Below are 24,041 nucleotides of genomic sequence, written 5' to 3' on the forward strand. Positions count from 1 at the left end.
GAGTTGGTTTTTTTCCCTATCCTAGTTCTGTGCTATGTGCTAAGTCAAAAGGTACAGAAAACAAACAAACAAAAATACAAATCAAACAAACAAAAAAAACAACAACAATGGGAACAGATGTTAAACATCCTTCAAAGAAACTTATATATCTAGTGTGCTAACAGACTCCATTTTCCTGAGCTTGAATACAGGCATAGGTAGACAGGATTTGCATTTAAATAGAAGTCTAGGAATGTCTTCAGTGAAGTCTATATAACTCTTATTTCCCATGGAAGAGGAAAGGACAGAAGTAGGATGCACATGTGGAAAGCTGTCGCTTACATATTAACTATAGACCCCAAGGAAGTCCAGGCTTTCTGGCCAGCATGATGTACTGCCAAACTGGACACAGTCTGACAAGACTGAGAAAGTCTTGTAAATCCCAAGGCCATTTGCCTTGGGAGTAAGTTGATTGTATTTATGCTGGAAGGGAGTTAGTGGCAACAAAGCACTGTTGTGCTGTACTGGGAAAAACACCCTCACCATGGATGTAGTTATATCAGCAAACTGTGCTTCTACTTAGTCTGGTAAAATTACCTTCTCTTTATATGCCCTTGCTGAAACAACCTCCATCGGCAAAAACAGAGCTTTGTCAGCATAAGTATTTGACCAACTGCTGTTTCCACTACCATAAAATACTATGTGATAAAAATAAAATATATAGTGGAATTCAAATCAGAGTCATATAATAAATACAGTCCATGAATTCCTTGTGTGGATGAGGGGAGATTTAGTGTGTTTATTATTTTAGGAATACTTTCTCCCCACTGCTATTATGACATGTTGGTGCAACTTGCTATGCAGCATATTCCAGTGTCTACTAATTGCTGTTTACATATAGGGTGAAGAGTCATCATAATATACCTTTAGGGCATTTTCTTTTATCTTTTCTGATGTCCAAATAATTTTGAAAAGCACCAACAGTTTATTACCATTCATTATTAATATTACAGTTTTAGGGTTAGGATTAGAGAAGGAGACAAAGATTTGGCTTATGTTTTTAACGCATGTGTCCTAAAAGTGACTATTAATTTTTTGTTCTCTTTTTGCATTCCAGCCATTACAATAATTAGATCTGCACCATGGCAAGTAAAATTCCAGTCCTGACATGTTCCTGGTATTCAGTTCACCTAGGACTCTTAAAAAATATAACAGGAATGTGGAAGAATAGAAATGGAAACATTAGATTTTTTCTTATGAAACGGTAGCAATAGATCTGATGAAAATAAACTCTTCTGCATGTTCGCTGAATCCAAGACAGGAAATAATGGGCCTGAGTTGCAGAAGAGGAGAGTTAGGAGAATATTCATAGAGACTGCAGTAGGGCAAAGACTCCTACTGTCAAAGAAGCTTGTGCAAAATAGGGTATTGTGATTATGGGAGAGGAAAGGCAAGATATCCAGGTTCCCAAATAAGTCTGTGCCTGCCCAGCTGTGGACCGATATTAATAAGTGGGACTTGCAAGCATAAAGCCCCAGTTACTGACTCGGGTTTGTCTTGAGTTAAGAACTGTTACTCCAGTGGGTATATGGCTCAAGCCAACTACAGGCTCCTTGGCCTACAGCAGGTCACTCTTCTGGTCAAATTTATTCCCCTTTGTACAGGGTGTGAAACCAGCTCCTGACCCTTCTACTACCTCAGCCATGAAGTTGTCAAGATGTATTCAGCACAGATATTTGAAAATCTTGTGATACAACTGATGCAATTTTAAATAATATCTACAAGATTTTATCCACTGGTACTTCAGTCTATGCTTGGAGAGTCTCTGGCAATAGCAGTTCCTCTCTGAATATCTTGCAGTGTAGCAAGTGCTTACTATGTTATTTTCTGTGAAAGGTGGTAGAGAGTTCAGTATATTAATTATGTGTCTCTCAGGTAATTTTGAACAAGAACATCCCTCACAGCTATTGCTAGATCTTCAGTGCAGTCTGTTAGAAGGACAGAACTGCTGCAGAGGATTTTGAAATTCCAGAGTGAGAAGTGAAATCAATAATTAAGGAAGTCTCTCAATAAATCTCTTTGTTGGAAAAATATAGAGAAAATGGAGACAAGTATAGAAATACAGACATAGTCAATATCCACTATGTCTGATGTACCATACTCAGTGGGTGTCCTAGAGTAAATACACGAGTGTGCCATAGTGCCACAGCTTATGCTTCAGAATTTGGGGGGAACAAAACTTGTGAGGGCTTTGTGTGCTTAAATTTTACAAGTGAAATTATTTGAGAAACTGATTTCTCATTCAAGGGAGGAAACTCTGATTTGACTATAACCTCAAGAGTGTAAATCACCTCCAGAGTAAAATTAAATAAGACTGAATGCTAAATTCAGTGAGTCTGAGACATTTCAGCTATTGAAGAATAAGGATAATGATGCAGATGATAGATTATGAAGAGCAAATAGCTAATAAAGAATGTTCTGCACATCAGTGTCATGTTGTTTATCCAGCCTCACTTATTATAAGCTTGACTGGGTGGTTAGAGTGTAAAAATTAAATGAAGATACATTATTTTTGATTTCCTTTATCTGTAGCATATCACAATAAGCATGTTTATAAGTAAGCTTCTACAAAAACTTTTTAGATTTCTGGTTTAATAGTTGAAGTGGTTCACTGATTGTGGTGATATATTCATTACAGGACCAATGGATATAGTGGATATATTCATTTCAGGACCAATTTCATCTGCTCTAAGCGTGGGCTGCCAGAAGAGGTAGATTTGTCTTCCCCCTCAGTTCTAACCACAAAGTTCTCTTCTGCCAGAAGTGGTGCTCTGTTGCAACTCAGCTGAAATCTAACTTTGTGACAAAAAAAAAAAAACAAAAAACAACAACAAAAAAAAAACAGAAGTAAAAAAATAACAGTTAATTTTCAGCTGTATCAGCTATATTCTGCAGTTGCAGTTTCATCCCGCAGCCACGAGCACCCTAAAGGAAAAGGAAGCAGAGCTGGAGTAAAGGGAATAGCAGGACCTCCCTTTTCTAGGCCAACATAAATTTAGATCAGCTTGATCTGAAATGCAGCCTCACGTTTCTTCTGCACTTAAAAAGCATTACGGGTACCTCCGTGTTGGTAAAATACATAGTCATCTATTTCTACTAATGTACCAATTTAATAGTTCCTTGTGGGACAGTTATACTTGTCTTCAGATGCTTCCTCCAACTGGATATACTTAGAGCAATGTAAACCACTTCTACCCTATAATATGTAACCCTATAATTAAGAGATTCTGATTATTAAATTATTTCCAAATGTTCTAATTATTGCCACCCATCCAAAAACAAGGGCAACAAAATAATTCATTTCAAAAATAGCTTTAATTGCTGCAGTTTAGCTTGTGGGTTATCTGTAAAATCAAACAAAACCATCAAGGAGCCAGTAGCAATGTGGATAATATAATTCAAAGCTCACTCCACATTTCTCACTTGTGAAGCTGCTCCTTGTCATCCTGGTGTCTCTTGTCTACCTGCTTATCTTTCCCTCCAAGTTTCCCTCCCTGTCTCTGATTTTGTGGTTACTTGACAACTTGGCATTCAAGCTGGGGAGGGGTGGGGTGGGTTATTGCTGCTGTGGTACAGAAACATGACAAGTTGGTATTTTCCAGGCCTAAGACCTGATGGTGGATCCAAATAATGCAAATCCAAACAAACTCCAAACTAACAAGGCCAGTCTTGTTTGCTGCACTACTTTATAATTTTACCCAGGCTCAGAAACATGCATTCAGCTAACCCAGCTCTGATTTCCTTGCCCAGTCCTACTCTGCTCCTCCTATGTCAGTAGATCAAAAACAAAACAAAACAACAACAACAACAACAACAAAACAACTATACATCTATGAAAAGTGAAACTCTTTATTCTTCAGACCTGGAAAAAACAAACAAACAAACCAAAACCTGTTTTGAAAGGCGTTCTTTGGGGTTTTGTCGGGATGCGTGGTTCCCTGTCCTCTTTTACACATTTCTGTCTTTCCAGTGTTATGTAAATCTTTAGTCTGTTGCATTTGTCTCTTGTTTGGTCCCATTCATTTGAGTGGAACACTCACTACCTTTCTCCTATCTCTCCTATTTTACCTCTCCCTAAATCTGGATTTCCTTTATATTGATCTTGTGTCGTCTCTGGCTGTCTTGTTTGAAGCAGAAGCTCCCCCTGCTGCTCTGGTTTGTAGTGTGCAACATCAGACAGAAACTGGATTGGTTTCCAGTCATCTAACAAAGCACGTTGTGGGGAAATGAAATTATTATTCAAAATGATCGAAAATATATATTTTTTTTTTCTTTGCAATTTCAACTTTTCCTGAATTCGACAGCAGCATGAAGTAATTTCATCACAATAAATCTAAATTCATTTTCCAGAAGCCTTTATTAAAAATCTAATCTATTAGCATTTGTGATCTCTGAGAGGAATTGGGTGCATCTGAAAGTCTGCATTCAGCAAAACATGGAATTGCTTCCTCCCCATCTGTTTCTTCCCCCAAACTCCCACACACCACTCTGTTCCTCTCACACTGGTGGTTGGAGAAGACATGCTGCAAACTGATTTAACCAGCCTGTTTTTTTTTTTCCACAGACCTTGCACCCACCAGTACAGACTTGTAGATCTTTTTGCATTCTTAGGGCCTGGTTTTATGCTTACGCTTGTATAATATTATGCCTGTGAATCAGTCAAGTGATTTCAGTAAAATAAGATCTGCCTACAGGTATATCAGCTTCTGTGCCCAGTGTTTTGCTGGAGCTTGAATTTGAACTGTTTTTTTCTTGTACAAGTGATTGGGGGGGGGTTCCTGCTTATTCATGTCCATGTTCAAATCAACTTAAGGTGCGGAAAGCTTGTTGCCAATGTTAAAACCTCTTCCATATGCCCCGTCCCAGTCTGGCTGGCTTTCTCCTCCTGGTTTGGCAAAGCTGAGACACGAAATGAGCTGTTCCTGGCCAACACTGTACTTGCAGCATGAGCTTCGGTACTTAGTATTTCCCTTAACTTCTTCAGTTTCATTTAATGTCTGAGCCTTTTGTTCGCTGCTGGAAGCCTTGACCTCACTCCCCTGAGGATGGCTAAAAAGCTAGGCTGGTAAAAGGTGAAAAGCAAAACTGCAAAACAGGGAGAACTTCAAAATAGCTGAAAGGTTGTTGTAGATAAAAGCCTGTGAAATTTTGAGGGTTCTGGGTTTATTTGCAGGCTGCCTCAAGGTCGTGATGGTTAGGATGGGTAGTAGTAGTATAGTGGGTTATCATGCGGTACCCCCTCTCACACTCCCTTCCCGGGGGTGTTTAAATAAAGGTTGGACTTGGTGCATAGGGACATGATTTAATGGGTGATATTGGTGGCTGAGGGACGGTTGGAGCAGATAATCTGGGAGGTCTTTTCCAGCTTTAACGATTCAAAGATTCCATAAGGCAGCCACTCGAAGGCGCGCGGCCTACCAGCGGGGCCGGGACTCGAACTCGCGCCCTGCTGAGGATAAAGGCGGGGCCTTTGCCCTGCGCTCATGCGCGCTGCCGTGGCGAGGGAGGGCCGTGGGCCGCTGAGGGAAGGGCCGGGAAATGCTGCGCCTGCTGGAGAAGCTGCCGCCGGGACGGGCCTTGGAGGTGGGGGGCTCCTGCTTTATGGGGGCCTCCGGGCAGGCAGCGGGGCCCTGTCCCTTCAGCGGGCCTCTCTGTGGCGTCGCCTTCCCCGCTCTGACTCCTGCGGGCCTCTGCAAAGCGAAAGCGAAAATACGGGGACGCGCCGAGGGCGCCCAGGCTGCGGCGTGCTTTGCTCGTTCCCCTTCTCTCAGCCCGGAGCAGTGGAGATTTTTTCTGCTCTTTTCTTGCCCAGGCTCAGCCCGAGGCCGAGGCTGTGGTCGCTGAGGGGGCGGTGGCGGCCTCGGCGCCATTGCTTCGCCTTGGTGCTCGGAGAGGGATGCTTCGGTTCGGGGAGCCTGAGACCCTGCCCAGGGGCTGAGGGGGGATAGCTGCGTTGCCTGATGAGTTTGGTGCTGGTTAGCAATGACAGAGACGTGTTTTTAATGTGGTTTTAAAAATTCAATGTCTTTATATATCACCGTCTTCCAGTTCCTTCATAAGATAGTGGATGGCATATGTGGCCGGGCATACCCTCGGTACCAGGACTATGGCAGCGTTTGGAGTTTGGCGGAGTGGATGGAGGTTTTGGGAGAAACGAGGAGGTATTTCAAAACTGCAGTTGGCGAAAACATGTCTGATGAAGAGGTAAGGGCTTATCGCTGACGGGATTTGACTTTGAGAAATCGTTCTGCAGTGATTAGCCTTCTAGTTTTTTTAGCCCTAAAATGTTTTTATGGTGTAGCATTTGAATAGTAGCAGACAAAATCCGAGTACCCTCAAACAGGTAGAAAGCAAGCAGTGTTTGGAGGTAAAATGAGATGTCTCTTACAAGAAAAAAATGAATGGCATTTTTATTAAACAGTGCTGAATAATACTTGATTAAATACTGTTTTAGTTGCTTAAATTGATAAGTACTATAAACTGAATCTATGTTTTCCTTAAAATATGTGACCTGTCATTACTGTTCATTAGAAATAAAAATTAATGCTCTTGTTTGTTGTAAAATAGCAACTGTATGTAAATCCTCAAAATACTTAGACTGGATGGACCATGCAGCATAGAAACAATTGTTCAATGGAATTCCATTGTGTACAACTTTTGCAAAAGCTTTTTCCATTATCAGGAATCTTGATTCTCATTTTTTGCCTATTGTTATTCTTTTGACAACCTGCTAGTAGTTACATCTAACAAGGATACTTGTGAAGCTGTGGAAAAGTCTGTACATCAGTATGTTTCGGCATGTATTTTGTTCCCACACTGTTCAGAAACTTTTGGGGCTAAACCTGGTTGGATGTATATGTTTCTTGTTTTGATTTTAGTGTGGCATTTAAGAAGGCTTCATTCTCTCGTCTCTCTTAGTATAAATAACCATGTGCATCAACTGTGATTTGCTGCCAAACAATACCTTTTTCTTTTAAACATTACTGTAATAAATACTGATTGTCTATCAGACATGGAGAACAGCCATTGAGAGTGACATGAGAAGGCTGAGGCTGTGGAGCATAGTATAACAGCTATCTAGATAGAAGTTTGTGTACCTATAAAATGCAACTATAACAGGTAGAACCTGTTATTTCTTTAGTTAGTAATTTAAATCATCATAACTTTTATTTTGATTTTTGTAGGCTGCTCAGCAGATAAAGGAGCTAAATGAAAACTATCAAGAAGCAATCACAAAGTGTCTAAAAGGCAGAAAGGAAGAAATCAGGAATGCACTGGTAGAAAGAGTAAATGCAATCTCATGTGCCCAGCTGCAGGATTTTGACTGGCAATTAAAGGTGAGAGTTTTTCTTTAATGTTGCTTGAATATAAAAAGAAGCGACCTACAATGTAGAAGTAATTTTATATTTCCTTAGTAGGGCCAGCTGATTCTGGGGCATGGCTCAATTTTTAAAGGTACCAAAAAACCACATTCATGGTAACAAGCCAAAAACTTACTAGACAGTTGTATAAACAGAAAGTAAAATTCTGTGTTTTAATGCTGCAGTTTCTCTCTCTTTATCTCTCCTTAGGAACACTTTAAATTCCTTTTAGAAACGTTCAGAGTTTTGTATGCTGTCATGATTTAGAGACTAGAATAGACAATATTTTTACTCGAAGAAGAAATATTTAAAATAAATAGTACACTAATGCAGGATGTGGTTCCCTGTTTTTTTTTTTTCTCCAAACTTTTAGATTACTGTATTAAACAGCTACTTAATAATTAGTTTGGAATCATTTATCTTTAGATCTGTTTTGACAGTAAGTAAGATGACGGTCCTACCTAAAATTGAATGGTGCTTTGGGGTTACAAAGCCACTGCTGCTTTAAATTAAGTTATGTCAAAGACATAAAATATAAACCACATAAGTAATTTTGTTTACTTAGTCCATGGGAGTACTTAAATAGTTTTCCATTTCTACAAGCATTAAATAATTTGTGTAGCAAAGAGCTTTTGAAATTAAAGAGCATTGCCCACCAAAGACAAGATTTTGTGAGACCAAATATGCATCATATTGTGCTTCAGATGAGTTGTTATTAATCATTGATCTGTCTTGCTAACTGCATTTACTGCTGAAGAAAATATAAACCAGACTTGGGTGAGCTTCTTAGTCACTTGTGGTTTCTTTTAACTGTGGCTCATGGAAGTTTTTTACTTTCTTCCTATTGCATGACATACACTTCTGGTACGTGCCTGAACTATTGTATTAATTTTGTTTTAAACAACTTTTTTTCTTCCTTTAACTTGTGCTTTTTTTTTCCACTTGCTCTAATTGAATCCTCCCAAGGAAATTGTCCTTTGTTGTAACACCTTCTGTGCTCTGAGTAATAAACAGTATTGAACAGTATTATTAACTGATCCTCTACTTAATACCTTATAAAAGGCCTATTCATAACAGAGTGGGTATAATAATAAACTAATAAGAAAGCACAACTGGTTTATAACCTTCTTCATCAGTATCAGTCAACTAGGGAATCTGATAAACAATATTTGATCAACTGTAGAGAAAGTTGAAAACTGCACAGAGTTGTCCTCTTTTTCCTTACTGCCCCCTTCAAAAATAGTTATGCCAGTCAACATTATAAAGTGACTTCAAAGTTTACATACTTCACTTTAAAGAACCATGATCAAATATATCTTTCATTTTCATCTAGAAAACAAAAATGTAGCAAACAGGTAAAAAAAAAAAAAAAATATCCTGCAGGTATTGTGAGCAGTTTTGTCCTGTGCATGTTTATTCTGGTAGCACCCATTCAATCTAAAGTAAAGATTTGATGCTGTGAAAGACTAAAAACTTACTGGCTCCACCTTACATTTTGTTGTTTTTTCATCAATCTTCCTAGCTTGCTCTTTCCAGTGATAAGATCTCCATGCTGCAAATGCCACTTCTCAATCTTGATCTGGATGTGAGAGAAAATGGTGAAATTAAACCAGTTTCTATAGAAATGAATAAGGAAGAATTGCAGAACCTAATAAACGCACTGGAAGCTGCTAATAAGGTAGCTTTTACTGATGTCTTCCTGAGTCCTTGTGAACTTGCTGGTGTCAGACTTCTGAATAACTATGAAGTTCCCAGTGAGATAAACTTCCACATACAAGTGCAGGTCTCTTGAAATGAGAGCCCTCAAATGTTCTTCTGGAACAGACTTTGGTAGTCTCCACCTGTGTTGTGGTTTAACATGGCCGGCAGCTAAACATCACATTTGCTCACCCTCCCCCCTCCCTCTCTGGGATGGGGGAGAGAAATGGGAAAGTGAAGCCTGGGAGTTGAGATAAAGACAGTTTATTAAGATTGGAAATAATAATAGTGTGTACAAAATAAGTGATGCACTTATTTTGCTCACCACCCGCTGACTGATGCCCAGCCTATCCCTGAGCAGCTGCCCCTCCCCCCGGCTAGCCACCCCTATATATTGTTTAGCATGATGTCAGATGGTATGGAATACCCCTTTGGCTAGTTCGGGTCAGCTGTCCTGGGTCTGTCCCCTCCCAGCTCCTGCTGCACCCTCAGCCTGCCCGCTGGCAGGACAGGGCGAGGGGCTGAAAAGTCCTTGGCTTGGTGTAAGCACTGCTCTGCAGCAGTTAAAACATCAGCATGTTATCAGCACTCTTCTCATCCTAATCCAGAGTATAGCACCCTACCAGCTACTAGGAGGAAAATTAACTCTGTCCTAACTGAAACCAGGATGACGTGCCCTGTGTCTGCTTGAAAGTCTGTATGGAAGATATGGGTTGTTGTCATGTCCATAATTCTAGGTGAGGGCAAGATAGAATTCATTCTAGTAATGGTGCCCCCTGTTCTGCTTTGTGTAAAGGGAATCCCAGTGGACCTGGAAATCAGCATTTGGCTTTTTTTTTGGTTTTGGGAAACTGAGAAGTAGTTAGTGTGCAGTAAGCGCTAAAGAAAGTGGCTGGAAGTAGTAACTGTGTGAGGTTGTACAAGAGAGCTGCCAGAGGGTTGGCACATTTTCCAGAGAAAAGATATGTTTTTACAGTTACATACACTGTAACAGAAAGCATAAGCGGACTGGACTGATAAAGTTTTTGTCTGATCCAACTTTGATCACATCCATTTTCTTCTTTTTGAAGGTTCTCTTGCAAATGAAATAACAGAATTGAGATCATTGATAACGTCTGCTGGCAATGGCTTCCCAATTGACTTGGAAAAAAAAATCTCTGCAAAGTCAAGCTGTTGATGCTGTCAAATACTGAACTGAGAAAGCAGTTATGACTTGTGACCAAATACACTATTAAGTCTTTTATGAAACTAATCTTTTTCTGTTCAAGTAAAAATACAAAACTCAGTGTACAGTTGCTTTTAGCACTAAAAGTTTATAGAAATATGAAAAAGTGTAACTTGCAGTGTGCTATATTTGTTTCAGATAAATCTTGGGGGATGACTGCACAGGTGCCTAGTAAAACAAAGGACTCTTAATTGCATAGGATGTTATTCATATCTAAGGTGCCATGGTAATGAAGAACACAACAGCATATTTGTATTCTTAATGTATTTATACTTGTAAATAGTGAATAAATAGTTGATCGTGTGTTTGTGTGTATTGCAATAAATTCTTTCTTGATGTATTTAGTCACTAAACTCAGATGTTTTTTTACATGCTCAGAGAAAATCAGGACTACACCAAAAAGCAGTATGGTGTTACGGAATGGTTGAGGTTGGAAGGGACCTCTGGAGGTTGTCTGGTCCAACCCTCCTGCTCAGCTAGGACTAGGGATACGCGGTGGTGTTTCATCTTTACAGTCATCTTACAGTGGTCCTGCCCTTTACTGAGGCACTGAACAGGAAAGGCTGCAGAATCATTTTACAGTTATTTTAAATGAAAAAATAGTTTGTGTTATGACATAACAGCAATAAGTGCACAAAGATGTTTTATAAGTGTTGGATTTTATTGAAAGAGTATTGCTTATATAATCATACAAATGATGTTTTTGACAGTGGGCAAACAAACAGCACTAATGTGAATGGCTAAAGCTAGAGGAACACCAGTGGAACAGTCAAGAGCTAGGAGCTAAAATAGGGTGACGGAAGAGCATTTGAAGGAAAGGTGTATCCTGACCTTGCATCTCTACAGGGAAACAAACAAACCTGCGTAAAGAACATAATGGCCTTCTGTGGGTTAAAATTAAATGAGCAAAATAGAAAAGATGCTTCATGCCATCTATCAGAAGATGGTTTTGTTCTGTCTCTGCTCTGAGAAGTTGGTACTTTTGGAGCAAGAAAAGTCTTCAGTTGTAACAGTAAAGCTTTTGTGGAAACTGTACCAGGCCAAATTGATGCAAAAAGCTAGAGATTTCACTAAACCCCTTATGCTGTTGTCAGCTTCAACATATACTTTGATGAATGCAGGTAGGAATGAAAAGGCAGAAAATAGAATGTACGTGTAATAGAAACATCTAAGACAAATTTATGGAGTCAAGGCAGCAAGAAGAGAGTTTATGCATGAAGTATGCTCAGCGCTCCCTTCTGGGCTAAGGAGCAGGTGGTTAGTTGAAGAAGCTGGCATTACATTTCCATGCAGGCTTTCATGTAACGCAAAGCACTGCAGTGCGCATCACAGACATTGGAGAAATTGTATGCCATGACCAGAGAAAAACACAGGCACCACACTGGAAGCAAAAAGCAGTAGAGGGGCTGTGATGGTGAGGAGTCCTGTGAGTCTGTGGCTAAGGGCCGATCAGGACAGCAATCCTATTGCTTTTGAAGGTATAGGAATTATACCAAGGGTGCAGGAGTTTAAAGAGACTCTGTGAACATGAAATAATTTTGTCTTTGCCTAGCTATTTTTCTGTGTGCTTCCAGGCTCTAGTTAGCTGGTTACGGTCAGCTGAATGACATTAGTGTTTGCATGTCCCACCACACTAATTTGCGACTGTTTTTCCCAGAGAGAGGGTGCCTTTAGCCCCATTTCATGGCCATACATTCATATCGTCTACTGGAATCATGGAACAGCCCAGGTTGGAAGGGACCTCAACAAATCATCAGGTCCAACCTTTTGTGTGAAAAGGGAGCCTAGATGAGATTATCCAGCACCCAGTCTAGCTGCATCTGTAAACCTCCAGTGATGGGGATTCTACCACATCCTTGGGGAGGTTGTTCCACTGATTGATTGTTCTTCCTGTAAAAAAATTCTTCCTTCAAGAAAAAACCTCTTCCAGTGCAGGGTGTACCCACTGGGGACCAGCTCATTTTGGGGTCCCGCAGTTACTTATGGCAACAAAGAAGCATGGTTACTGCAAAGCATGCAGCTGTAATCTCACATGACAAAAGCGTAACTCCTCTTTACTAAGCTCCTTCCTCTTCACTCATTCCTAATTCTGTCTGCATTAATTTTGTAACTGCTTGGACAGTTGTGTGACTTGGCATAGTTTGATTCTCAGAGCTTACTCAATTTGCTCTGCAATCAGTGGGATTCTGAATGAAGTCACAGTTCGGTTCATTGCAACTTAGTTGATCATCACATGCAAGAGTCACAGTGTTAAGGACTTTATGGAAGAATGGCACTTCAAAAATGTAGACTATATTCAAGGAGAAAAAAAAGAAAAATGTCATAAATATATTCTGGTAAAACCTCTGTGTTTTTTCAGGTACCATATGTAGACCTATTAAACATTCAGTTAAGAGCAGAAACAAAACTTTGTGCAGTAGACTCTCTGAAATAAAAGCCCTAACAAAGAAGTACATATAATGAATGCACACACTGTACATAGTTTTAATTTCAGCATGTAAAAAGCACCCACAGAAATTTACATTGCATACATAGACCTGTAGTTTGAATCAGAAAATGCAGCATGTCTCGATACAAAGTATAAAAGTGAATTATAAAAAGAACATTACTTGCCCCCCAGTGGCATTCACTGCATGTCTCTCCACTTGACAGAAACCTTTCTTTGATTTCAGAAAAAAATCATGGTTTTCTTGATCAATCATTTCAGGCACGTTGAAGTAATCAGAATTGGATCAGACCAACAAGCTGTGAGTATGGAAGTGACTACAACAATAAAACTGCTTTTGCAACAAAGCAATTGTGCATGTCAAAACGATGTATTTTTAGAAGACCCAGGCCTCAATTAGCCTGTAAAAAGTATCTGAGATCTGGAGGAAGCCTTTCTGATAAGAAACATGCTGACAAAATTATGCTTTTATTTGAAAGGAGCAGTAACAGCTTGTTCTGAATTATACACACTCTAACACTTTGAATTGTGAATTAATATACATAATAAAGTAAAAAAAAAAAAACAACTTTTTTTTTTCCCTTTCTGCTACTAGAGAATGCTTCCATAAGTGCACAAAGTTAGTCTATAGTTTTTTATTCCTTTGAATCTACCTAATTACGTTTGGCAGTATACTTCATTCCCTCTGCAAGTTTGTACTTTATGTGTACTTCAAGACCTCTCTAGACAAAATAAAAGACCACTACCAAAACGTGGAGAAGCTGGCAAATCTCACAGAGTCATCCTGTGGACTTCTACAAGCCTGTGGGTTTCAAAACAGCTTAGCCCAGGGCTGACCAGGCCACTCTGTGGAGAGGTCATTGCAAGAGTAGAAGATTGTATTTTAGGCTGGTTTCTGGAGGGTAGTATACTGAGTATTAAACCCTTCATGCTGTCTATATTTGGGAATTTTACTCAAAGGTACTCACCATATGTGCTAGCACCAGTGGGAGTCATAACAGAGAAGCTCTAGCTGTTTCTTACCTTCATATTAATCAGCTAAGTTAACAGCAATAAAAGGCACTGGAAGGGCTGCAGCCTTTTCTAACTGGCAGCTGCTCCAGGTTCACAGGGACTGCTTTGGGGGTGGACAATTTGGGGGGAAAGATTCCTAGCATCAGGTGATATGTTGTTAACGAGGTCAAAACAGACCAAGATGTGAAATGTCAGATTAATCAGCTCTGCTCTCAGAGAGCTTCTTGCTCCAGAAAGGGCTTGCTGGGTTAGCCCTTGGCCATTTCATTCATAATCAGATAGTGCTGAAGAGGAGTAAGATTAGAGTGAGATTGTGAGATTAACAGATCATTATAACTCTGAAAAAAAAATGAAAATAAAAAAAAATTGTAACAGTACAAGAACCAATGAACCCCATTTGAGGGGTTCAATGAGGGCATGCAAACTAACTTCCAAAATAGTGACGGAGCTTAGCACTAAAGTGTCTGTTATTCACTTGTATTGTTTAAAGCCACTCAGGTGACTCCAGTCTACTCATGGGAAGAGGCTGTGTTTCCTTTGTACTCACTAACTTCTAACACCAGATGGCAAAGTACACGGGTATCCTATATATAGCTCCCCTTTCCCATCCTGTGCCTCTAATACCACTGCCTTTTCCTTGCTGCCAAGCTATTGCTCTCATGTGAGAAGTGTTCTGCATTTTTTTTCTTTTTTCTAAAAGCAGTTGGAAAAAGAAAATGTGCTAGTTATGGTTATGAACCCTATTCCCCAGTTTTAGTTAAATTCTCTTTTAAGGCTATAAAAAGTTTTTTGTTTAAATCAGATGTTCCTTGTGAGCTTATACACCAAATTCTGTTTTCCCTACCAGAGTTAGTGGTTAAATATGCTGAGAGGAGCTCAGTGGGAAACAGGAGATGCTGGCTCTGGGGTAAGATATTGCTTGCCCATGTGTGTGATGTGGTTATTAGCCCCTGCTGCAAATCTTACTGCTGAGAGCTGGCAGCTGTTTCCTCACTCAGGATGGTGGCTTCCAGCCCCCAGCACAGCTAGGGCTTGGTGCATGCTGTGCAAAACCTGCGTTGGGGTTGGAGTTCCTGTCAGTGCCGTGCACCAAGGGACTCCTGATGCATTAGGTTTGACCCTGCTATTCTGGAACATGCCACTTTGAAGGAGCACTGCATTTGCACAGCTCCTAGTTTGTTAGGAACCTTTCCTCAGCTCCATAACCTTTTATTATTATTATTATTTTCCTGGCACTGTAGGTGTAACTGCTTTTTTTTTATGGATGATACATAAGGTAGAAACTATGCGTACCCATATGCTAGAAGTCTACAAGAAAATGTGTTGAAGACCACTAAAACAAACTTTGGTCTTATAACAGAAGGCAAAAGATTGTTTTCTATAAATTAAATTACTGTTTCAGTATTTCATTGGATGTTGGTTCTTCCTAAATATCCACATGGCTGAAGCAGTAAGGATGAATTGTACTCTTTGTCTCCACATCACTAGAATATCTGGGTTAAACTTCTGACCTGTGCTCTGCCTTGGAATATCTCTGGGAAATCAGTTAGTGCAAAAACATGGGTCACAGACAGCTGTCTTTTACATCTTACATTACAAATGTGCAGAATGTATTGCTTTCTTTGATTTTTTTTCTGGGTATAACCACAAAACTGTCTTTGAGTCTGTTATACTTTAGTTATTACTTCTGTCTTTGTGGTCTTTCTTTCTCCTCTGCCCATCAGGGTGGCCAATCCATTGAACTTCTATTGGTCTGGAGAGAGGTTAACAGAAGTGGGGTAACATCTGAAAGCTTTTTTTTTTTTTTTTTTTTTTGTCCATTTTCTCTTTTGATTTAGATGGTCTTGAGTGTAACAATTGGGTGCCATTTTTTAAGAGTGGGTTGCAGACTGCCTTTGAGGTTGGGTACCTTTATAACTGACAGCAGCAGGTGGGTATGTGTATGCAAAGTTATAGTTATGGGTGGATTTTATGTAGAGGTCGTATTAGGTGCTTTGTCTAATGCTGAGAGAAACCCAGGTTCAGCCTTACATTAAAGGTAGTTTAGACCATCAGAGGAGCCTTTTCTAGTGTTACATAGTACATAAAGAAACTATTGTTGTAGAATAAAAGTATGTAGCGATCTCTACGGTGTTACAGCCATTATTCTCCTAAATACCATGATGGTTAGTGCTGTATAGCAAAATGATGTGGAATGAGCACTAACCTATTAAACAAACAACCAAACCAAACCAAATTCTCCAAAATGCATCTTAAGAGAGATTGCAGCTTGAGGGGTTTAGAGGCCTGCAAGTTTACTGGCTTACTCTCTCTGCTTATAAACTCTAATGACAGTTTGTTAAACTCAAAACCATGTAATGAGGTGTGTGTTTTGAATGGACAGCAAATATGGCCTTAATACTGTTGCATTCCTGGGGCTATTTCTTGCAGTTATGAAGTGTTCAACTTGTTTAGCATGCAAGACTTCCATATGTTTTATGTATTATTTTTTTCAAGATAGCAATGTATTACTATTAGTTGTCATCAAAGTATTCTCAATCTAAGCATTTTTAAAATTTGACTTAAAAATTAATCACTGTCCCAGTTTGAGTCAGATGATGTGGGGCAGTACTTAGGGTTGCTGATGCAGTGCGAATGTTGAAAAAATGTTTGGAATTATTTTAGGGTGGGCACAGTCATGTGAGTTTTACCTTCATTTGAGTGTATTAATATTATCTTTAATCATCTCAAATTGGACCTGATGTCCATTGAACCTGGGATGAGACTGGGACTTTGGAGCTCACAGCAAAACTGATAGACTCAAAGATCCCCCTATGTCAGCAATGCCAAATGCCTGTTTTGCATCCTCACATATTTTGTAATGAGTGCATTAAAGATTGCCTTTCTTGGTTAGTGATTTATCATTCTAGACTGTTTCTGTAGAGGCCTGCTGCCCAAACAAAGGGAAGGGGCAATATGTCCTGATCTGTTAAGAGGTTCAGTTCTGGTGAGATGCGACAAATGTTAGCATTCAATAATGTTTCTTTTATTATTACATTCTGAGTGCAAAGTTGGAATGTCAACTGGTGATAAGGTCATCAGTAGACCTTACATTAGTCAATGAGGAACTGATTAAGAAGCTTTCCAGACTGCACATTTGTATTCCCTACTAATGCCTTCATGTGGGTATTGCTGCCTACTGTCCTGATCGGTGTTTCTTACTGTAAATGATTGATAGTCTTGGTACTTACATAGGCCATATTGACTTGTATATCTTGACTCTCCTAAAAGAACGAAACACTTTCAACACAAAATAAAATATAACTTATAGTAGTTATGTTTCAAAAAAATGCTATGTTAGACAACACAATATAAACACAGTTAGGAAAAAGCTGACAATAAGGAAGGGGAAGGGACTTGATACAGATAGGAGATGACTGACCTACTGCTCCTCAGCTGCACGCACCTTGCTGGCATCTTGCCTGCATCTCCTTGGCTGGGGTTATGTCTGGCAATGTGCAGTGGTATTAGCCTAATCTGAGCTCTGAGAGTGGCAGAAGCAACACCTCAGGAGCCACGTGTCCAGCCTCACTCTTTAAGAGCAGTTTTGTACCATTCTGATCTGAATGTGTTGTTTGTGTTTTGTTGTTGTTGTTGTTTGCTTTGAAAGTTTAAATATAGAATTAGTCAATGGCTGGATATTTTACCTTGAAAATGTAACATGGCTCCTGCAGTCCTTCATAGTTAACAAAATTGAGAAGGAAAACAAACAAGTCCAGATGTGTTCGTGTATGGTAACATTATTACATAAATCAGTGTACATAATACAGCCAGTAAACAACATTGAAAAGAATAAATGTGATGGGAAAGACCATCCTGGACCACTTGTCTATGGAGTTAACATCAGTCAAGTCAGGGATCTTGACTTTGATCTGGGATGCCCTTCTCCGTAAGCGTCCTTTTTTATGAAACCTGTGCCTGTCCAGAGCACTCCTGCCGTAGAGGTCTCTGCTGGAAGTGGCTCTTCTGTACTGCAGGCTGGTGCTGTCGTATGTATACGTGGTGGCTTGGGCGTCATGGAGGCTTGTGAACACACCTGAGCTGCTGAAGTCATTTCTTATGTCAAGTGGGCTAAGCAGCACATTTCCATGGAGTTCAACCTGTGTCAAGGAAGGAATGTGAATTAGATAAGTTCCTCAGCCAGCACAAGCTGCCTCCCAGATGGGCAGGTACCTTCTGGATCTACTGCTGAGGTGCTCCTGGGACTGTAGGGATGGTTGCATCTTGTCAACAAAAGAGAAAAGATGCTGAATATGCTTTCCTGATGAAATCGACTATTAAGCATCTAAATATCTTCTGTCCTGACCCAGCTTCTTGGGCTGAGACCTTTTAACTCAGTTATTGTATCCTTCATAAAGGAACACTATTCTACTTTTATCTTTCACTTAGATCATGATTTTTATGAAACACCGAGGTTTAATGTCTTGTGACCTGGCACCCTAAGCTTTCTTGTACTTGAGGTGACAATAAAACATTCCTGTCCCTGCCATCTTTATATGGTTTTGTACAGTTTTAGTGCTGTGGGTTAGTTTCAAAAAGTTTTGTGATGACAGATTTGTCATATGAAGAACATGTAGGTACACATGCACTTTATCAGTTATTGTAAAAAGCTTGTGATGAGAATTAATTCTGGAGAATTAATCTCTTGTAGAGATGGAAATCCCTGCTCCCCACAGCATGCCATTAACTTTTTCATCTGCAGATAGATGATTCTATTTTACTAAAGGAAACCGTAAATGCAGTTGCATTTTTTTAATATTGTTACCAGAAGTAGTCATTTCAAGTATGTTTATTTGTGCTGTTAGGGCACTGTTTTAAAATACTCAAGTAAACAGAAACTGGTATATATGTATATATACGTATACACACACATAAACATTTTAATATCATTGCCTATTTTCATTCAAGTATGTGATCATACTTGAATGGCTGCATTACTTCAGAGAGTTTAATATTTCACTTATCTTTAGGTTCCCACCAGTTTGTAGTAAAACCTCTTTCAGAAGATGTTTCCGGTATTACCAAGATGAATTCTGACTTTCCCATAAAGATTTAAAATTCCCAGATATTTAAACTTCCACTGTATCTTAAATGAGGGAAATACATACCAGGAAACAGACCTCTTATATGAAACTTTTAAGACTTTGCCTTGAGGCTTAAATATTTAAATTGTTTTTCATATACTGTGGCCTCATGCCTGCCCCAAATATACTACAATTGATACCAAGGGTGTCTGTGTAAACCTTAATACAAACGATTAAAAAAAATCACCAGTTGACAATATCTTGCCTAGTGAAGCACCAGTGATATGCCATGCATTATTCACACTCTGGGCTTTACGTCTTTAGAAAGATATAGCAGAGAGAGGAATTGGTATAATAATCTACATGTTTGAAGCACATTCAAGGAAAATCTCCAAGTAGAGCACACGGGGAAAATCCAGTCTCCAGGGCCTGCAGTGGAGGAAAGCTGGAAGCCAGTGAAAGCCTCCATTCCACCTGGCAGCATGTGAGATGTTTGTTCCCATTGTTGCTGGGAGAAAAGGATGTGTGATGACAACTGGCACAGTTACACTGTGCCAGATGAAGTATTTGCCAACTGAAAACAACGATGTGAAGGGACTGTTTGTACAAAAGCCTCTCAGGAGAGCAGTGGGGAAAAAAGCCTTCTAAAAGGAGTAATGGGGTCACCACAGACGTAAAATTCACTTAGTGAGGTTTAGCAACTGATTCTTTACATACTGAAATGATCATTTGGTGGGAATTTTGCAGTTCCCACCTCTGTTTTAGTAGGAAAATCTTAAATATTCTGGGTTAGAGAGGCCAACTGGTCACAGACCAACATGGTGTTTGCAATGTTTACTTGAGATATGGGCTACTGAGGTTCTACTTTTTAGGTCAGGTCTTCTAACATGTGTAGAAGGAAGATCTAAACTAGGGTTTCTTACTCTCCAGAGGACTGCTGTAGCTATGGGACTAATTTATTGCCTGAAAATTCTGAAGTTTTCTGTGGAAATATAAAGGTCTCAGATTAATAGTGGCCTTATAGTGTCCTTATAAGGGCCTTCCAGTACATAAAGAGGCCTATAAGAAAGCTGGAGAGGACTCTTTGTCAGGGAGTGTAGTTCACAGGACAAGGGGTAGTGGTTTTAAATTTAAAGATGGTAGATTTAGGTTAGATATAAGGAAGAAATTTACTATAAGGCTGGTAAGACTCTGGAACAGGTTGCCCAGAGAAGCTGTGGATGCCGAATCCCTGGAAGTGTTCAAGGCCATGCTGGATGGGACTTTGAACAACCTGATCTCGTGGGAGTTTTCAATCGAAGCCATTCTGTGATCCTTTTATTTCTCTCCAAGTAAAATGAGATATTTTTTTTTTTTTTAAAGGATACCAGAAGTTTTGATGGGTCAACATTTTCTTTTCAGCTTTACTGAATAGCTCCTTGAGCTGTCTTTGGTTGTATAATCTAATATTTAAACTAATTTACTTTAATGTTGTAATAGTAATAACAGTAGTGCAAGCATCATTAAGCAGTTATTATGGCTTCTCTTTTGTGAAGACAACTACGTAAGTGCTTACAATCTAAACTGATTCATAGGGATGTTTCTCAAATTAATATGTCCTGGCAGTTTATTACAAGCCAAGCAGCATATGAGTTCCTAAGTTAAGTATTATGAATTATCTTATTATTTTTTAAAATGAGTTTTATTTAGATCATTTTAGGAGAGATGATTTATATACATCATGAAACAATTCAGTCTTTGAATTGCAGGCTTTGAAGAGCAAAGGGCCTTAGCTCAGAAAAGTATAAAAGTCCTTCTGATGTACCTGGGTCAAATTCTCTGCTTATGCAACAAGAAGCTGGGCTAATAATCAAATAATAGTTGGACTCAGTTTCTATGTCTTAAAAAATCCTTTCAGAATTTATTGAAGTTCATTCCAAAATGTTTTTAAAACTTGTACAGCTGAAGAAGATCAGGGGTGGGCTGAACCCAGGCTCTGTCTACTCCTTAGTTTTCTGTCCCACTGGCTGGCTGCTGGCTTTGGAGTGGAGCATTTCAGCCTTCTTCTTACGTAGGAAAGATGAGCCATAATAAACCCTGAGTAGTTTTTCCTTGCTTGGATATAACCCATTTATTCTTTCAAATACTGCCTTTATGTTCCTTAATGGAAATGTTTGTTATATTGCTCTCTGGGAACATTTTCAGTTTAGATGGATCATATCTTTTATCTTACACTTAAATTTTGCAAGGCATTGCTTATTTCCTCAAGACTGTGCTGCATTAAGGAATCTCAAGTTCTCTCTCTGTAAAACATAAGGGCATCAAAAATCATGTAACTTTTGCCTTTTGAAAGTGAAGTATCTGTGATGCTCAATCTGTGATGATTTAGCACAGACTTAGTTGGGTCTGCATGGCTGAGTATGCTCAGACTGTATTTTTTTGAAACACAACAGTGGCATTTGTTGGCAAAAAGCTGGTGGAGAAAGGCTGTGCTGGAGACTCAAGGATAAAGGAAAGAGATGAATCCTGCCCTAAATTTTATTATGTAAACTGGCCATTTCTGGGGTGAAAACAGGATTTCTCAATTAACAGATATTCTTTTACCTGCAGTAAAAGTATCACAATCTCCTCTTCAAAGAAACAGGTTATACTCAACAGGGATATACTTACTCAGGTGTGGATTTACATGAAGGCTGAGCTAGTTGTGTGGTGGTGTGCTCCCTCCTTTTTTTATCCTTCCACTACCACAGTGCTGGAAAATTATGCCTTCCTTGGATCCTCTGGCTGGTCTCTGGCTCTCCATCATGGATGTTTTGAGATTCACAGAAGATTTGGAAGGAAGGTATGATGTTGTCCAGAATTAGAGGGCAAGAGACTGCTTGTCACCTGCCTTGTGATGTAATTTATAAGCTCCTTGAGGGTTCATCCTCTTCCCCACTTGCATTACGATTGCATCCTATCTGTTTTCATGCTTAAGAGATCTGTGTAATGATTATTCACATTAGAATTGTCTAGGGAAACAGAAGGTGCTGCACATGTGGACCACCTGAATATTTTCTTAATGGATTGTTTGTTCTATTAATACATAACTATGGTGATTTCCTCAGTGACATCTTGCTTTGACAGATGGACTAGGACATATAAGCAGTTTTTTTACGTTTTATTCAGAGAAATAGAAATCTTGTTTGTTACATTGTTTTGTTTTTGTGTATTAAAAAATTAGAAAGGCATAAATTGTGAAACTGAAGAGGCTTTATTTTCACTTTCTTCAGTCTGTAGAGCAAAGAACACATGAAACAGTAGGATGGTGTCAGTTTCCGTCTGGTCTTCTCTGTTTTAATATCACAGTCACTTTGCTGAGTGTTGCCCACATATTTAAAGAACTTGTTATCTGGTGAAGCAATTCAAACTCTTTTAGTTGGGAGGACTGTAAGTCAGATGGAAATAGGCAATATCTTCACCTGGCACAAAAAGAGGAAGCACTGTTACATACATTCTGTTAGTTATAGGTCCCTGTATGGTTACGTGATTCCCTGTAAAGGGAATAAATCTCCTGTAGCTATACATACTTACAGCTGTACTTCTTCAGAGTTCCAAAAAGGCTTTTCCCTCCTCCAGTACAAACCATCATAATATCAATGAAATATCTCAAAAGATGATGAAGAAGGGCTGGGAGCTGTCTTCGCTAGAGGTCACACATGCTTATTGCATTGCTCTGCTCTGATCATGTGCATTCTGCCTGCTGAAGACAGAAATACTGCTGTTGGACATCATCATTTCCACACTAAAATGAGTGCTCACTAGGTCACACGCTGATGTGTCTCCAGTGCAATAGCTAACTTCACTGATACCTGTTTAGCTGTCTCTGTATGTATATGCATGTCTATATATATGTATATACATATATCTAAAATCACAAACCTGCACTGTACAGACAGAAAGCATTCTACTGAATTTACGAGTTCTCAGTGTCAAAATGTAATTTCAACCTAAAGTGTGAACACTTACAAATCCTCATATAAAATAGGTGTTCTTTACATTTGCTGTCAGAAAAATGCTGTATGTTGTGCTCTGAAAAGCTCAAGTGTGCTCATAAATCTATTCCATCCCATTCTGCTTATTGTTCTTTGGGTTATCTTCACCAACATAACATTTAGACAAAGCTCTTTTATATGAGCTAGGTCTTTTTGATATTCAGTCAAACTAGCCAAATGTGTAGGAAAAAGAGCTTACCTGCACGCTGAGTCTCTTATCCTGACTCCAGTGAGTGCACTGGGGCCTATGTAGCCAAGGCTTTCCTCTTCATCATGAACCTCTGTTGTGCTTTTTCACTTAGGCTGGGTTATACCAGAAGCTGTGGAAGTAGCTGGTCCCAGTATGTGGATTTTTTTTTTTCTTATTTTCCACAGAATCAGATAGACAGTATCTACACAGAACAATCCAAAATGGGGACAACAATCCATATCTCTTCTGCTTTGTGAAGAACAATACTTTGTCGGACCTTGAAGATTGCTGCAAGTCTGAGCTGAAATTGTGCATTCACTGTGATAAAGCATCTCCTACATATTGGGACAGGAAGCAAATGCAAGTAAGGACTTTTAATGGGCTCATGAGTTCCCTGGGAATGACAGCATGATGCCTAACAGCAGTGGTGTGGCTGCTGGAACACAAGACATGTAGCTGGACACACAACTCTAGCACTAATAAAACACTACAGTTTTGGAAATGCACTTCCTGGCATGCATGTGAAATTGCAACCATCCATCAAGTTAACGGCTTACCTGTTAAGAGTTTTATACATTAGTCTTTTTCTTCAAGCTGAACAGAAAGCTCAAATACATTTTTGTCCAAAAATTACCACCTCAGGCCACAACAGAACAGAATTTTAAGAGGTAGCCTGGATAAGATTCACACAGATACTTGGATGGAATATATTGTAAGAAAATAAGAGAGCAGCAAAAAGTCTTTGGGCTCATTACGACATATATTCCACTGAGAATTTCTGAGAATTCAGTGGTGTGGATTTCATTCAAGACTCACTGTAACAACAGAATCTGTCTTTGCTTTCTATTTTTGGTGAGGTTTCTGTGTATAAAAGGAAACTGTATATTAAATATTAATTCTTTATCAACTTCTATAAAAAAGTCCACATTTACAGTTGAAATAGTACATATTTGACTTCCTTGTACCCCTTTTATTTCTTCTGTGCTGCAAAG

The 24,041-nt window shown here is 39.3% G+C and overlaps 2 protein-coding genes and 1 long non-coding RNA gene across 8 annotated transcripts in view; 1 reads left to right on the forward strand and 2 right to left on the reverse strand.

Annotated features, from left to right (window-relative positions):
* Positions 1-5,466: 5,466 nt before the first annotated feature.
* Positions 5,467-10,667, forward strand: COMMD8 (COMM domain containing 8). The gene is made up of 5 exons (XM_035325178.1): positions 5,467-5,622; positions 6,088-6,243; positions 7,224-7,376; positions 8,923-9,078; positions 10,169-10,667. Exons 1-5 carry the CDS (start codon positions 5,578-5,580, stop codon positions 10,187-10,189), a joined length of 531 nt encoding a protein of 176 aa, XP_035181069.1. The 5' UTR covers positions 5,467-5,577; the 3' UTR covers positions 10,190-10,667.
* Positions 9,095-10,162, reverse strand: LOC118166336. The gene is made up of 2 exons (XR_004750452.1): positions 9,771-10,162; positions 9,095-9,241 (listed from the first exon to the last, which is right to left on the reverse strand). It is a non-coding gene; the product is annotated as an uncharacterized LOC118166336 (long non-coding RNA).
* A 1,692-nt stretch (positions 10,668-12,359) lies between the features above and the next one.
* Positions 12,360-24,041, reverse strand: part of GABRB1 (gamma-aminobutyric acid type A receptor subunit beta1) — a 129,370-nt gene continuing 117,688 nt past the window's right edge. The window contains exons 9-10 of one of the 6 annotated variants that reach the window (XR_004750450.1): positions 23,059-23,384; positions 21,984-22,286 (exon numbers count right to left, since the gene is read on the reverse strand). Coding sequence is in view for 3 of the 6 variants with exons in the window: in XM_035325175.1 (XP_035181066.1) it covers positions 17,575-17,922 (348 nt within the window). In the remaining 3 variants the exon portion in view is untranslated. Of the gene's footprint in view, positions 12,614-16,433; positions 17,923-21,983; positions 23,385-24,041 lie in introns of those variants that run through there. The other 5 variants (XR_004750449.1, XR_004750448.1, XM_035325177.1 and 2 more) reach the window with 5 other exon arrangements.

The sequence above is a fragment of the Oxyura jamaicensis genome, chromosome 4, assembly GCF_011077185.1.
Source record: "Oxyura jamaicensis isolate SHBP4307 breed ruddy duck chromosome 4, BPBGC_Ojam_1.0, whole genome shotgun sequence".
NCBI lineage: Eukaryota > Metazoa > Chordata > Aves > Anseriformes > Anatidae > Oxyura > Oxyura jamaicensis.

Excerpts from the sequence above, each read along its gene's own strand:
- COMMD8 (XM_035325178.1), top strand. The coding sequence starts at position 5,578 with ATGCTGCGCCTGCTGGAGAAGCTGCCGCCGGGACGGGCCTTGGAG. Across the intron at positions 5,623-6,087 it reads CGCCGGGACGGGCCTTGGAG|TTCCTTCATAAGATAGTGGA; the intron begins GTGGGGGGCTCC and ends ACCGTCTTCCAG. Across the intron at positions 7,377-8,922 it reads ATTTTGACTGGCAATTAAAG|CTTGCTCTTTCCAGTGATAA; the intron begins GTGAGAGTTTTT and ends CAATCTTCCTAG.